General features: G+C 36.7%; 1 protein-coding gene across 1 annotated transcript in view; it reads left to right on the top strand.

Moving 5' to 3' along the window:
* The first annotated feature begins 1,120 nt into the window (after positions 1–1,120).
* The window catches only part of LOC110031088 (protein-ribulosamine 3-kinase, chloroplastic), a 32,985-nt gene continuing 20,358 nt past the window's right edge, over positions 1,121–13,747 (top strand). The window contains exons 1-6 of the mRNA XM_020734129.1: positions 1,121–1,305; positions 1,442–1,595; positions 3,652–3,742; positions 3,839–3,913; positions 3,992–4,080; positions 4,596–4,714. Of these exons, the coding sequence (XP_020589788.1) occupies positions 1,197–1,305; positions 1,442–1,595; positions 3,652–3,742; positions 3,839–3,913; positions 3,992–4,080; positions 4,596–4,714 (637 nt within the window). The 5' untranslated portion in view covers positions 1,121–1,196. The remainder of the gene's footprint in view (positions 1,306–1,441; positions 1,596–3,651; positions 3,743–3,838; positions 3,914–3,991; positions 4,081–4,595; positions 4,715–13,747) is intronic.

Genomic DNA, 13,747 nt, shown 5'->3' with positions numbered 1-13,747 from the left:
CGTTAAATCTTCAATACGATGTTCTATGTTATTATTGTATTTCAAATATGGTATTAGCAAGCAGGGGTTATCAATGGCGGTGAACAGAAGCGGCCAACAGTGCTTGACGCCGGCCGACAAACGGTGATTGACGGCGGCCGACAGACGGTGATTGACAATGGTTTGTAGCTATGGAGGTCGGAAGTTACCGTATAGTCTTCAATATGACATTGCACATTATGATTGTGTTTTGGCTGCATCATTAACAAACAAAGGTCACAGACTATGGCAAGTAGGGGATGCTTGTGGTGGTTCAGAATGGGCGACAGGTAATGATCGACGGCGGTCGATGACTACAAAGACCAAAAGTTATTTTTGAGATTTTAGTCTAAAACAGACTATGAAGTTCCTTCTCTTCTCCATCCTCCTCAAGTGAAGAGAGAGAATTTAATCATAGCCTATGGGCCAACCTATGAAGTAGGGGTATTTTGGTATTTTGGTAAATAACTTCCCCAACCAAATGATCAAACTACTCATATTAATTCCCCAATCAGAGGGGATTATTTAATGATTTGAGAACCATAATGACTTTAGAATTAAGCGAGCTTGGGCTCTTAGATTCCTCTTATTGAAACACTCGATTTGAATATAAATATCTCAATTTGAGTTCATTTGATAATTCAATTGATGATCCAAAACTTTCAAAGGTGCTTTAATGCCTTGATTTGGGTTTTGATTGGATTTAAATCGAACCAATTTTTGTATAATCGGGTTCAGCTTGTCTAGAAAGTCAGTTTGATTATAACCTTACTGAAATTAGGACCCTCGATGACTATGAATTTAAATCTGAAATGTTTCTTGCTAAAAAAAATCTAAAAATTCATGTCAACGATCAAAATTTCTTGAGGACATGCAAGTTTGTAAATTTTAAATTTTTAAGATCACATCAAAAAAATTACACTATTGTTAATTTTAAAAATGATATACATCTTTTATGTATTAGATAAAATATTGTACATAAAAATTTAAAATATATACATATTAAAAATCATAAAAACGATGTGAAATGAATGTAAAATATAAATGTTTAGGTATATAAATGCGTAGGCATTGAGTGGTAATGTTAAATCTTCCTAAAAAAATCCCGGTTTGCTGCGGACGGAGTCACCAACCTCTTTTTCAATGGATAAGAAGTATACTCTTTCAGCCGAAAACCAATGGTGCACGCGGGAATACTTTCTCCGATTCGTAGCCCTTTCGCACCTTCTCAGCACTTCCGCCGGCCCTCTCGACGGCAATGCCTCGTCTCCCCTAATTTGACAACCAGTAAGTTCTCTCTCACTCCTCTTTCCCAAAAGGTTAAATCCCTACTCGAATGGTGCAAATGCTTTTGACATGTTTTATTTTTTAGAATCTGTGATTTTGAGTAATGCTGCAAATTGTTTTTCTGGTCAACCCACAGTGGCGTCTTTGGGTGATGACCCGATTCGAGAATGGATTTTAACGGAAGGGAAGGCCACGGAGATTACAAGGATCAGTCCAGTTGGTGGCGGATGCATCAATCATGCAAGCCGATATGATACTGATAATGGTTCCTTCTTTGTCAAAACTAACGGGTATGCTCTTCACGTTATTCGATCTTGTTACCATTGTGATGACAATTATTAGGTTCGATTCAAAAGTTTGATATTTGAAGTAGAGTTTGATGAGTGGTCCGTTCCTTGATGGTAAATCCAGAAGATTCAAATAAAACAATGCAGTTATTGTCCAAAGCAAGCTGTGATATGAAAACTAGATTGTGAGCGAGTTTAGTTATATGGAAGAGTTTGGAAAGACGAAGCTTACGATGTGGTGTTGGTAGTAAGCCCTGGCCAGAATGCTAGATAGGAATGGAATTCCATTGCCCACGTTGACCTAATCACTGCCCTAATAAGTTTCAGGTTGTTGTATGCTGGCAAGCTCATTGGTTAGATGTGTAGAGGCTCCACAATCTAGATTACCAACCATTGGTCTGAGCTGGGGTTGCTGCTAGCATGGCTGTGGGCTGTTGTTTGCTGGGATGGTAGCCTGGATTGAGACAATGCCAACATTGAAAAGCATTGCGGCCAAGTTTGTTGCAGATCTGGCACTGGATTGTATTGGGATTCCTTGATGGTCAGGAAGACTTCCTGGAGCTGGACAAGAGAAGGAATTTGAACACCATCCACGACCCGGTTGGACGGGGTTTTTGTCTTGATTTCTGCTGGAGTATAATGCTGTTTGGTAATTTGGTTGGACAGATTCAATAGAGAATTCCTGGTAGATATTAATGTCTTCACTGTGCAGTAGGAAATAGAGTTTTTCCAAGCTAATTAAAAAGGAATGTGTCCGGATAGTTGTTCTGAATGCTTGATAGGAGGGAGTTAGCCCTTTGAGGATACCAAGGATGATGTTTTTTGTGTCAATCAATGAGTCAGTTGCTGCGATGTTGTCAACTATAGTCTTAATTTGGGTGACATTTATTCATAGTTTTGTCCTCATGGACAGATTGTGGAGCTCATTTTTTGAGTTTAATGACCTTGGATCGATTGGAGGCTTGGAAGCTGTGAGCTAAGTTGTCCCAGATTTGGGAATAAGTCTCCATATTGAGGAAACTGGGTAGGATGGTGGGTGAAATTGTGGAGAACATAGCAGTAGCTAGGTTTTGATGAACTACCATTCATTTGGAGTAAGATGGATTTGGGATACTCACCAGTAGCAGATGTTATTGTTCGTGGAGGTCGAGGAAAAGAGCCATCCAAAAATCTTTCAAGCCTGTTAGCTCTAATCAGTTTCCGTAAATTATCGATAGAGAGGGAGATATTGGTGATAGATTTAATGTTAGTCATGTGGAATTTGAGGGATGGCGGTATTATCGGTTCATCGATCCTAGGAGAGGCAAGAGTACCGATTAGGGACGATGTTGCTGGGTCATCCATCTCCAAATTATCTCTGAACGATAATGAGTAAAGAAAAAAGGTGCAGTAGTGCAAGAGCTCTGATACCATGGAAGAAGGAGATAGCATTAGCAAAACGTGAAGCCTGAAGGTTACAAAAGCTTACAAGCATAGAAGAGAGGAAAAGTGGAATTGAGAACTTAGGCATTATAGTGGATTTCTGTTGTAATAATCAAATCTCAGCTACAGTGGTGGAAATGCTCTATTTATGGATACAATGGATGGTTCTAGAGATAGGTGGTTATAGGGACCAAGATAAACGTTTGAGATACACTTAGATAATCCGAAGGCTGCTGTATACTCATAAGGTTATTTCTGTTAGCTTAGTTATCTTCATGCTTGGAATTGAGTAAGCTAATGTGGGGATGTGAAAATTTACAAATTCTGTGTTCCTGATAACCGTTGTTCTTGAATCCATTACGTGCCTTACAAGACATAATCAAAGTTGCTGGTTTGCAGTAAAGTGGCTATTTTTCTTTGTTTAGATTTTTTCTTGCCAAAAGAATTCTGTAGAAATAATCAGATTAATCCTCTTATGGTAAATTTTTTTTTTAAAGTGCATGAATACATATATATATATATATATATATATATATATAATACACAACACAAGATATATATATTTATATATATATATGTATATATATATATTTACATGCTATATTGGAAAAGTACAATATGCAAATTGACTTGTCAGGAAAATTGGACCTTCAATGTTTGAAGGAGAGGCTATTGGTTTGAATGCAATGTATAGCACAAAATCAATTCGGGTTCCTCGGGCATTTAAGGTTGGAACTCTTCTGGAAGTATTTGTTTGGTAAATTTATCTTTGCTATGGTGTGTTCCTTATCGTGATATATAGCCACTACTGGCTTGACTTGTAGTTTGGACCTTTACCAACTGGTGGTTCTTTTATTATCATGGAATTTGTTGAGTTTGGATCATCTAGAGGAAATCAGGTGAAGATAATTCTTCCTTAATCTATTGAAGCTCAAAAATATGTTTGATTTTTATTGTAGCTATTCATCTATCCTCAGTCGGTTCTAGGAAGAAAGCTGGCTGAAATGCATAAAGCTGGGAAGTCAGATAAGTGCTTTGGTTTTGATGTTGATAATACCATTGGCAGGTAAATTTCTCCGAGTAAAGTGATTAAATAGTCCCCTAAATTTTTACTTGGGGTTATTTTAGTCCCAGAGTCTATAGCAGTGCCAAATTAGTCCTTAGAATTTTTAAATTAAAGTTGAAATAGTCCCCATGGAGGACAATTAAAGCTCCAATTTAAAGAACTTGCGGACTAATTTAGCACTTCTATAGACTCTAGGACTAAAACAGCGTAAATAGTTAAGGTCTGTTTTTGCACTTCACTCATTTCTCTTTCATTACTTTTTGTACAATGTTCATTTTGACAATCACCTTAGCTCAGTTTTGGAGAGCAACAATACATATCGTATATTCTATTGTCCTCAAAGTTATTTTTCCTATACTACTGAGGACCATAAATGTCATTTTTTCACTGAAAAAACCAACCAGTCCACGCCATCATTATGCAACACCGTTTTCCTGTCTTATATGGAAATTAGTTCGTTTTCTAACTATTCTTGCCTTCATCTCAAATTCTGATTGTCATCTATTTTACTTTAGCACTCCCCAGATAAACACTTGGTCTTCAGATTGGGTTGAGTTTTTATCTGAGCATAGATTGGGCTATCAACTGAAGCTAGCTTTGAAACGGTTTGGAGACATTGAGATCAATGAGAAAGGTAACTATTTATTTACTGAAGTGTAATGAACACTTATCCTGAATAAGTTTTTCTTCTTTATTGTTGAAGTTCTATAAATATTGGCTCAGCTTCCTTCACTCTGTGAAATAACTGCAAAAGAATAAAAAAAGTGCGACTTTTGTTTTAATGTGTTTCTATATTCATTGTGTTTGTGGTTCCCTGTTTGACCGCCGTCTAAGATGCCTTCCACCTCGTGCCCCACTGAGCCAAGTGGTCCTACTTAACCCACACCGAGCCCGCTAAATAATTTGAAGGCCTATTTGAAGCTCATGACTAAAAAGGCAATTTAGTCATTTGTTGGTTATTATTGTTTAGTGTAAATAAAACTTAATATAATTAAGGTTAGTGTATGTGGTTATTGTCTCTAATCTTAGGAGTTAAATTTTGGGAGAGAATTGCCTACATCTCGAATTGTAGGTATATCTTTTATGTGTTTGGGATTGTGTTGTTTTATGTAGCTAGAGTAAAATATTTTATTTTACCCTAATCTCTGTAGAATCTTGTCTCGTTCCTATCAATTTGGTATGAGAGTCGTATTTGAGAGTACTGGCGGCCAAGAAGTTCGACACTTTGGAGGAAAAATTTGAAGGAGAGCCGAGCCAACTCGAATCGGGAATGGAGGAGCGTTTCTCATCCATGTAGGGGTGATTCTCGTCCATGGAGGGGCGATTCACAACCCTAGAAGTAATGATGAAGAGCTTTGTGGAGTTCCATTCCAACCACCCACCGTCTTCTGCGACGATGTAGATGACATGAGAAAATGCTAGCACCGATGCTAAGGGATGTGATTTCGGCCTGAGGGGGTTACTTAGGTGGCAACGTCATTGCTTTCAAGATATTTGGGGCTGCGGGATCGAGCGACATGTGGATTAGGCTTGAGCGACATCAGACGAACGGGATTGAGTGGCATGCGGATTGGAGCAAGCGACAGATTGGAATCGCGTGGCATCAATCCGATGGGATCAAACGACAGTAGGCAGAAGGGGCTGACGACATACTATTCGGGGTTGGAGAAGATTGATTCAAAGGATTTCATCTTGGAACAGGGAACTAGGGTGGGTTGGTTCAGCCTGAAGGATGCATCCAATCACACAGGCATCTTTTGCTGCGACAACAGTGACAGTTCACGAGTCTATGGGGATGGACGAGTCGATTATGAGGCTAGCCAAACTTATGGAAGAAAGGAAATCAAAATGGGCCGAGGAAGGGAATTCAACCACCGTTTCATGAGTGGCACCTGAGGGTTTGCTACAACCTCTGGCATTACCAGAGAAGGCGATGATGAATTTCATTGAAGTCTTACCTCTGTCAAAAGAATTTACAGTCATCTTAGTGGTAGTGGACCGGTTGAGCATATACATTCAATTTCTCCCTCTACATCATCACTACACTGTTGTTACTGTCACTGTTGTTTTTATACGAGAGTTTGTCCGTTTGCATGAGATTTCAGAATTTGTAGTGTAGGATTGTGACAAGGTTTTCTCGAGTCACTTTTGGAGGGAGTTGTTTAGAATGCAAGAGATCGTATTGAAAAGAAGTACAACGTACCACTCATAGACCGATGAGCAATATGAAGTTGTTAAGCGGAGCATGGAGAAATATTTGTGTTGCTTTGTATCCGACGCACCCAAGTAGTATGCGAAATGGCTATCCTGAGCCGAGTATTGGTACAATACTTTGTATCATACAACTTCTCAAACCACTTCTTTTAAAATATTGTATGACCGTGATCCACCCCATTTGGTGCATTATGGACACAATACCATGCCGATGTCTCTAATATTTAGAAGAGAAGGACAGTGTGTTGGCCGAATTGAAGAGATCTTTATTGAAAGCTCATCACTATACGAAGAAACAAACATACATACATCAAAAGAATGTGCAGTTTGTGGTGGGATATAGGGTGTATCTAAAATTTCGATCCGATTGACAAAAAGACATTGGCAAAATGCAAGAATGAAATGTTCACCCTATGCTATTTTGGTCTTTATGAGACCACTGAGCACATTGGTGTGGTGGCTTATCATTTAAAATTGCCGCCTTCATTGATACTCCATCCAATGTTTCATGTGTTACAGCTAAGCTGTATTATTGGTGATAATATGTCATCTTCTTTGCCCGCCCCTACTTTGACTGAGGATGTGGAAATTCTCTTGTAGCCACTGGAGTTAAAAGAGGTGTGTCAGGAATCGATAGGTGGGAAAGAAATGTTGATTAAATGGAAATAATTGTCAAATTATGACGTCACGTGGGAGTCTTACAACTTGATCCAATAATAGTTTCCTTTCTTCCTCCTCAGGACAAGGTGTCTTATTAGTAGGGGAGTAATGTTAGATCGACGCCTACGGTGCCTTCTGTCTTGTGCCCCACTGAGTTGAGTGGTCCCACTAAACCTATCTCGAGTCCGCCAAATAATTTGAAAATCTATTTTAGGCGCAAGAATAAAATGACAATTTAGTCATTTGTTAATTATTATTGTTTGGTGTAAATAAGGTGTAATATGATTAGGATTAAGGCATGTGATTGTTATCTCTAATCTTAAGAGTTATTATTTGGGGGAGAATTGCCTACCTCTCGAAATTGTAGGTTTATCTTTTATGTATTTGGGATTCTGTTGTTTTATGCCAGTACAGTAAAATATTTTATTGTCCTAATTGCTGTGGAAAATTCTCCATTCCTGTCATTCCCCTCTTCTATTATTATTTTGGTTTATTGTTGGTTTCTGTCAAAGTTTTGAGAAAAATAGGTTGAATGCTGAATAGGCTCGATGCCTTTTCCTTTTACTTTCATTCCATTAAATAACAATCGTAAACAATCGTCCATTAAATAACAATCGTACAATCTATTTTAGGTACAAAATAAAATGCATATAATCTGTTTTAGGTAACTTAATAATACATATTCATAATCTAAATATTCAGTTAAAAGGGAAATATATCATAATAAAGATATTAAAAATAAGTAATCTTCTAATTATAGAAAACTCTTAATTTAGCCTCATGATTTTCATCCTTCCTGATTGACATCTCCCCTCAAATTGATGCTGACAGATCAGGAAGCATTAGTTTGCCAACAAGGAGCTGATAACATTGTCGGGACAAAAAATCCTCAAGTCGTGAGTGCCGAAGCCTCAGAGTGTCGAAATCTGAAAATGCCGAAGCCCAAGAGTACCGAAGTCATAGTTTTGTCGAAGCCTAAGAATGCCGAAGTCCAAAAGTGCCAAAGCCCGAAGCCTGAAAGTGCCGAAGTCCAAAAGTGTCGAAGCCTAAAAATGTTGAAGCCCAAAATGCCGAAGCCTGAAAGGTCAAAGCCCGAGAGTGCCAAAGCTCGAGTGTCGAAGCCTAAAAACGCCGAAGCCTAAAAATGTCGAAGTCTAAAAGTGTCGGAGCCCAAAAGTGCCGAAGCATGAAAGTGCCGAAGCATGAAAGTGCCGAAGCCTGAAAATGCCAAAGCCTGAAAATGCCAAAGCTGAGAATGTCGAAGCCTCAGAGACAACTCTTGAACCATAACATGATTTGAGCAAAGAAAAATATGAAATCATTTATCATTGTCGCCCAGAAATTCAAATCATAGCCACAAGAAGGATCCGCTTCCAGTTACACTATCCAAATGCTATCGATCATAGCCCTCAAATGGGATCCAGTTATACGATCCAAATGCTGTCAATCATAGCCTTTAAGTAGGATCTGTGTTCTGATTCAAATGCTACCGATCATAGCTCATAAAGAGGCTCCAGTTACACGACCCAGATGCTATCAATCATAGCTTAAAAGTAGGATCCGCGTCCTGATCCAAATGCTAGCGATCATAGCTCACAAATAGGATCCAGTTACACGATCCAGATGCTTTCGATCATAGCCTACAAGTAGGATCTGTGTCCTGATCCAAATGCTATTGATCATAATCTACAAGTACGATCTGCGTCCTGTTATACGATCCAAATTCTATTGATTCTTCCTGCGATGATGAAGGACGATTTGTTCCCTGATCTTCACGCCGAATGTGCTAAAGCCGAGATGTCGAAGCCGTGGGTCTAGGAAGGAGTGTCAAAGCCTTCAATCCTTGGGTGCGACAAAGAAGCCAAAGTCGAAGCGGACGAAGCCGAAGCGAAAGAAGTAGTTGAAGATGTCACTGAAGCAGTGATGGCTAGTGAAGGAGATCCGAAGTGGGCGAAGCAAACGAAGTGAACAAGATCGCAGATTGCGGAGGAGACTTGAATCAAAAACGAGATAACAAATGGACAGGATCGCAGATCGTAGCTAGAATCAAACGCTGGAGACGGAACCGGACGCGGGAGATAGAAGAAGACAATCGAAAGCGGACAAAGTTGTCGCAGCGGACGAAAATCCTTAGATGGACAAATCAAGACAAAGAAATAGTTCCTCCCTTTCCGCAAGAAGGCCGACGGGAAGGGAGCCTCGACGGTCCTTCAATGACTACCGGTGGTTAGGGCAAAAATTTGGTTCTGATACCATGTCAAAGTTTTGAGAAAAATAGGCTGAGGCTCGATGCCTTTTCCCTTTGCTTTCATTCCATTAAATAACAATCTTACAATCTATTTTAGGGACAAAATAATGTGCATATAATCTATTTTAGGTAAATTAATAATACATATTCCTAATCTAAATATTCAGCTAAAAGGGAAATATATCAGAATAAAGATATTGAAAATAAAAAAAACTTCTAATTATAGAAAACTCTTAATCTAGCTGCCTGATTTCCATCCTTTCTGATTGACAGTTTCATGCTCCAACAATTTTTATGGCCTTTGTTATCTTACCTTATGCATGGGAGTTGCGACAACTGCAATTCTTACTATTGACTTATTATGTTCTCGTATGTTGTCATTGCAACTCCGAAAGGCATCTTCTATTACTAGTCGTGCAATTGATTTGCAGAACTTGTGTGTGTGCGGGTATTATGTTATGATATCTTCCCTTCTTTAGTGGCCGACTCACCTATCAGTTTTGTACTTGTATAGGAATTTTAAGGAAGCTATTTTCTATTATAAACCGAGGAATTCGGCTTGCTGAATGCTGCAAAATATTTTTATTATGAATAAAATTCTAGTTGGATGTGCTTTCTCTTTATTCATTTTCTTAGTAGAAAATAATTTATATTTTGACTTGTGAATTTTGTTTGTTCGTTGCATGACTTTTTGTTTCTCACAAATACTTGGTGCTAAAAATCCTTAATTCTAAGATATCTAATTTGGTATTTGAGCTTAATGTTGCGTTGCAATATTATTTAAATGTTGAATTTAATGGTTGTTAATAAGACATGGAAAGATGTGATTTAAATGAAATCAATTTAACTATGGTTTAGACAATTTTAACATCGCTATTATGAAGCTAAGAATTATATTCTTGTATTTGATGAGAGCTCTATAAGAAATTATATTCTTGTATTTGATGAGAGCTATATAAGGTATTCTTAGATTGAATAGATAACTTTGAGAAATTGTTCTTAGGACATAATATATTTGATTTTTGAATATTTGAATTTGCTAAAACTTATGTAACGGGGCATGGCTGATTATTTTGATGAAATTTTGGTGAAGAAATAAAATTATATCAGTATAAGAAACACAAACTTCAAAGACTATAGTTGTCATTTATTGATTAATTATAGCTACCAATTGAATAATCAATTTAAGAACTTTAGATATGGCGACTATAATATGTTTGAATATTTTAATATTATTTACTGATTTTATAGCTAAATACTAATTGCTTCTAATTTATTATATTGCCAAATTTTATTTTATTTTAAAATGTAGGCAATAAATTAAACATGCATTGAGTTACAATTCATTAAAAATATTGGGTATTGTTGAATCCAAATGTGTCCGGGAATCACACCCAAGGAATAGAGCACATGAAATATGTAAGGGGGAAGAGATGAACAATAAAATGAGTGTCAAGCCCTTTTTTCTCATGAAATGGTTACTTATTTATAGGTATAATAGGAGATACCTTGAACACATAATTGACTTTAGACCCCCTCCCTGTACAAAGAAATGTAGGGGCACCAGTACATTGCAATATTCTAATAAGTAGTTATTGACTGACGACGATGGTCCTTATTTGTTGACTTATACTTGTACGTCTGGCGATGATAGGCCGAAATATATGAAGATAGCATGGAGGCCCCATTGTTTTTTTCTACCTTGACCGGGGGCCCACTTCATTTGTCATATACTTTCTGTTTTGTCTCAAGATCCATGTTGCTGCAACCCTGTCATACAAGTCATACATGGATCTTTAGAATTTGTGAAATATTTCAATCTCTATGTTAATACTACTGCAACTTGTCTGTCAAACATTAATTGAATCTCATATAATGCTTATCAAATTCATGCCAACAAAAGTGTTTAATATGACGAAATCTAATATTTATTGAAGAAGTTGTAGTTTATGAATTTTTTAAATTATGTATTAGTTATAAAAAAAGTCTTTTCGTTATAAGATGATTCTACATTTAGGGTCCGTTTGAGGCAGCTTATAAGTGCGGAAAATGCCGCCGTACCGTTTGGTTAGCGCGTTTCGTCAGCTTATCTACTAAAACTGCTTTTGAGTTCTTACACTAAACGCAGACCGCGTTTCAGGATAAACAGTTTATCCTGAAACGTACAAGCTGCCCCAAACGGACCCTTAATTTTGTTAAATTTGACCATGCATTAGATTCTACGTTAAAGCATGCTCATAAGTTTGAACTTATAATTGAACATAGTCAAAAGTCTAAACTTGAAATTAAATTTCATCATGATATCTTTTTTTAAACTAAATCTCAATTAATTTGATTTTTTTGAACAAATCATACTCACTAAAATTGTTAAATAAATTGTATAATCTAATAACATAACTTGTTTTTGAAAATCTTCATTGAGACAATCAAATTACATCACTACACTCATAGATTTATTAATGATAATTACCTTGAAGAAAACTTAAAAATTTATATGACTCCATCTATTTGTTCAAATCCAAAGGTATATAATTCATCATGATTAATCTTTAAACCATTTTGATATTTTCCTTAAAGTGGTTGCCCATTCATGTAATGGATATATGATATTTATGGTTTTTATTGATTATCAAAAGAAAATTTTAGTATAACCTAGAAAATATAAATCTTAAGCATTATTTTTTTTATCTCCTTCTCTTGTATTTACTTTTATTATATTTGAAAGCATACAAAATATTTTATCGTCGTATGATATTGCATGATTCATTAGTTATATTCATAATTTGCATGAAAGTACTTGGAAGAAACATATTGTTATTTATGTAAAATATCTCTGCATTAATTGGAAACTTGATGTCATAAAATTATGACATGTTTGCATAGACATTATATTTGTGTGGTTTGTTAATTATATAAAAAAAAATCTGAAACCTAATAAATATAAATTTTAAGTTTACTTCGATGTAATTATAGCGTATTTAGAGCCATGTAAGTAGTCTAGTATCATATGATAATGCATTATCAATTAGACATGCATGACTTGTATGAAAGTAGTGATGGGAAATGTGCCGTTAATTTTGAAAATTATGATTCCACTTCATTCGGTAACAATAGATATATGGATTTCAAAGGTTAATATGATAATGATTTATTTAAACTTGAGAAGTTTTCTTATGAAGTCATGCACCGCATTGGGATGGATGTTTTCAAGTTGGAGATTCCAAAAATTTTTGTTTTAGGTTTTTTTTTATATATATATTTTTTCTGTACGTTATATTCAATTGAAAACTTTCTTGAATGCTTCTTTCTTTCCTTTGGAATGCATACGCAACACATCGTGCGTACAACTCTTATTCTGTTATACTTATCTTGTTGCTGAAGATATTATTTAAGATGAAATCATATTCTTTATTGATGTTGGATACCAAAGATATCTTATAAGGTTTGGGAGGCAGGTCAACAAGTGCTGATTCATCGATTTTTTTAGGAATTGTAGTAATTATGCTCATATTTTCTTGATAAGTATCAACTAAACAATTTGTCAGAGCTTTGGTGGCTCCTATGCTATGTTAATGTTGTGGCTCTTAGTTCTTATCACATTCCAACGGTTACTATTGCCTCTACTTTTTCATCTCGTGCGTGGAAATTGTGACTTCTACGTGCAGTTTCTTCTATTCTTTTTTCTTGCATATGAAACTCTTACATGTGTCCTCTATTACAAGATGTGTGGCTATTATTTTGGTACTTGTGAGCAACTTTCTTGTTGCGATCCGTATTCTATCTCAGAGATGGCTATAACTTGAGACCTGCGACCCTCTATTTTGGTTCAATGAAATATGCAACTATCAGGATTTTGCTATAATATGTTTCTTTTCATTTTAGTGGTTGTATCTTTTATTAATTTTTTGAATGCATGAAAAATTTTAATTGATTTTTCCTTATAAATAGGAACATCTTTGTATGTTTTAATTGATTTTTCCTTATAAATAGGAACATCTTTGTATGTTTTAATTGATTTTTCCTTATAAATAGGAACGTCGATTTTGCCCGGGGAGGACACCCATTTTGTCGCGTCGTCGCTTGCGAATAAACCGTTTAATTAATATATATATATATATATATATACTTAATATATATGTTTATATAAATATTAGTTAACGGTTCTCTTTTCTTTCCTCTTTAATCCCTAGCCGTCGCCCCTGCGCTCGAGCTCTGTCTCCCGCAGCTCTCCCGTTCGCGCGTCTGGCCCTTCCCCTTTCTCGGTCTGGAGCCGTGCGAGCTCTTCCTCCTCCACGCGAGGGAAGCGTTGACCTCGTTCGTCCTTCCCTGTTCTTCTTCTGCCCGCGGCCTTCCTTCCCGATGCCGCGCCAGTCCCTCGAGCAGTGGATTTTCCTCTCTCGACATCTTGACTCTGGGAAACTTGTTCCCTGGTACACTAGAGTAGCATTCTTCTTCTCCTCTTCCCGATATTTCACTCTTTGCCACTGGCTTCGGCCGCTCGGTCCGAGAAGCGCTGTTGGCTTCGTCTTCTGTAGGCAGGGAAGA

Source organism: Phalaenopsis equestris, unplaced genomic scaffold (genome assembly GCF_001263595.1).
Source record: "Phalaenopsis equestris unplaced genomic scaffold, ASM126359v1 Scaffold000765, whole genome shotgun sequence".
NCBI lineage: Eukaryota > Viridiplantae > Streptophyta > Magnoliopsida > Asparagales > Orchidaceae > Phalaenopsis > Phalaenopsis equestris.
The sequence above is the reverse complement of the archived record's forward strand: the minus strand, read 5'-3'. Positions and strand labels throughout refer to the sequence as shown.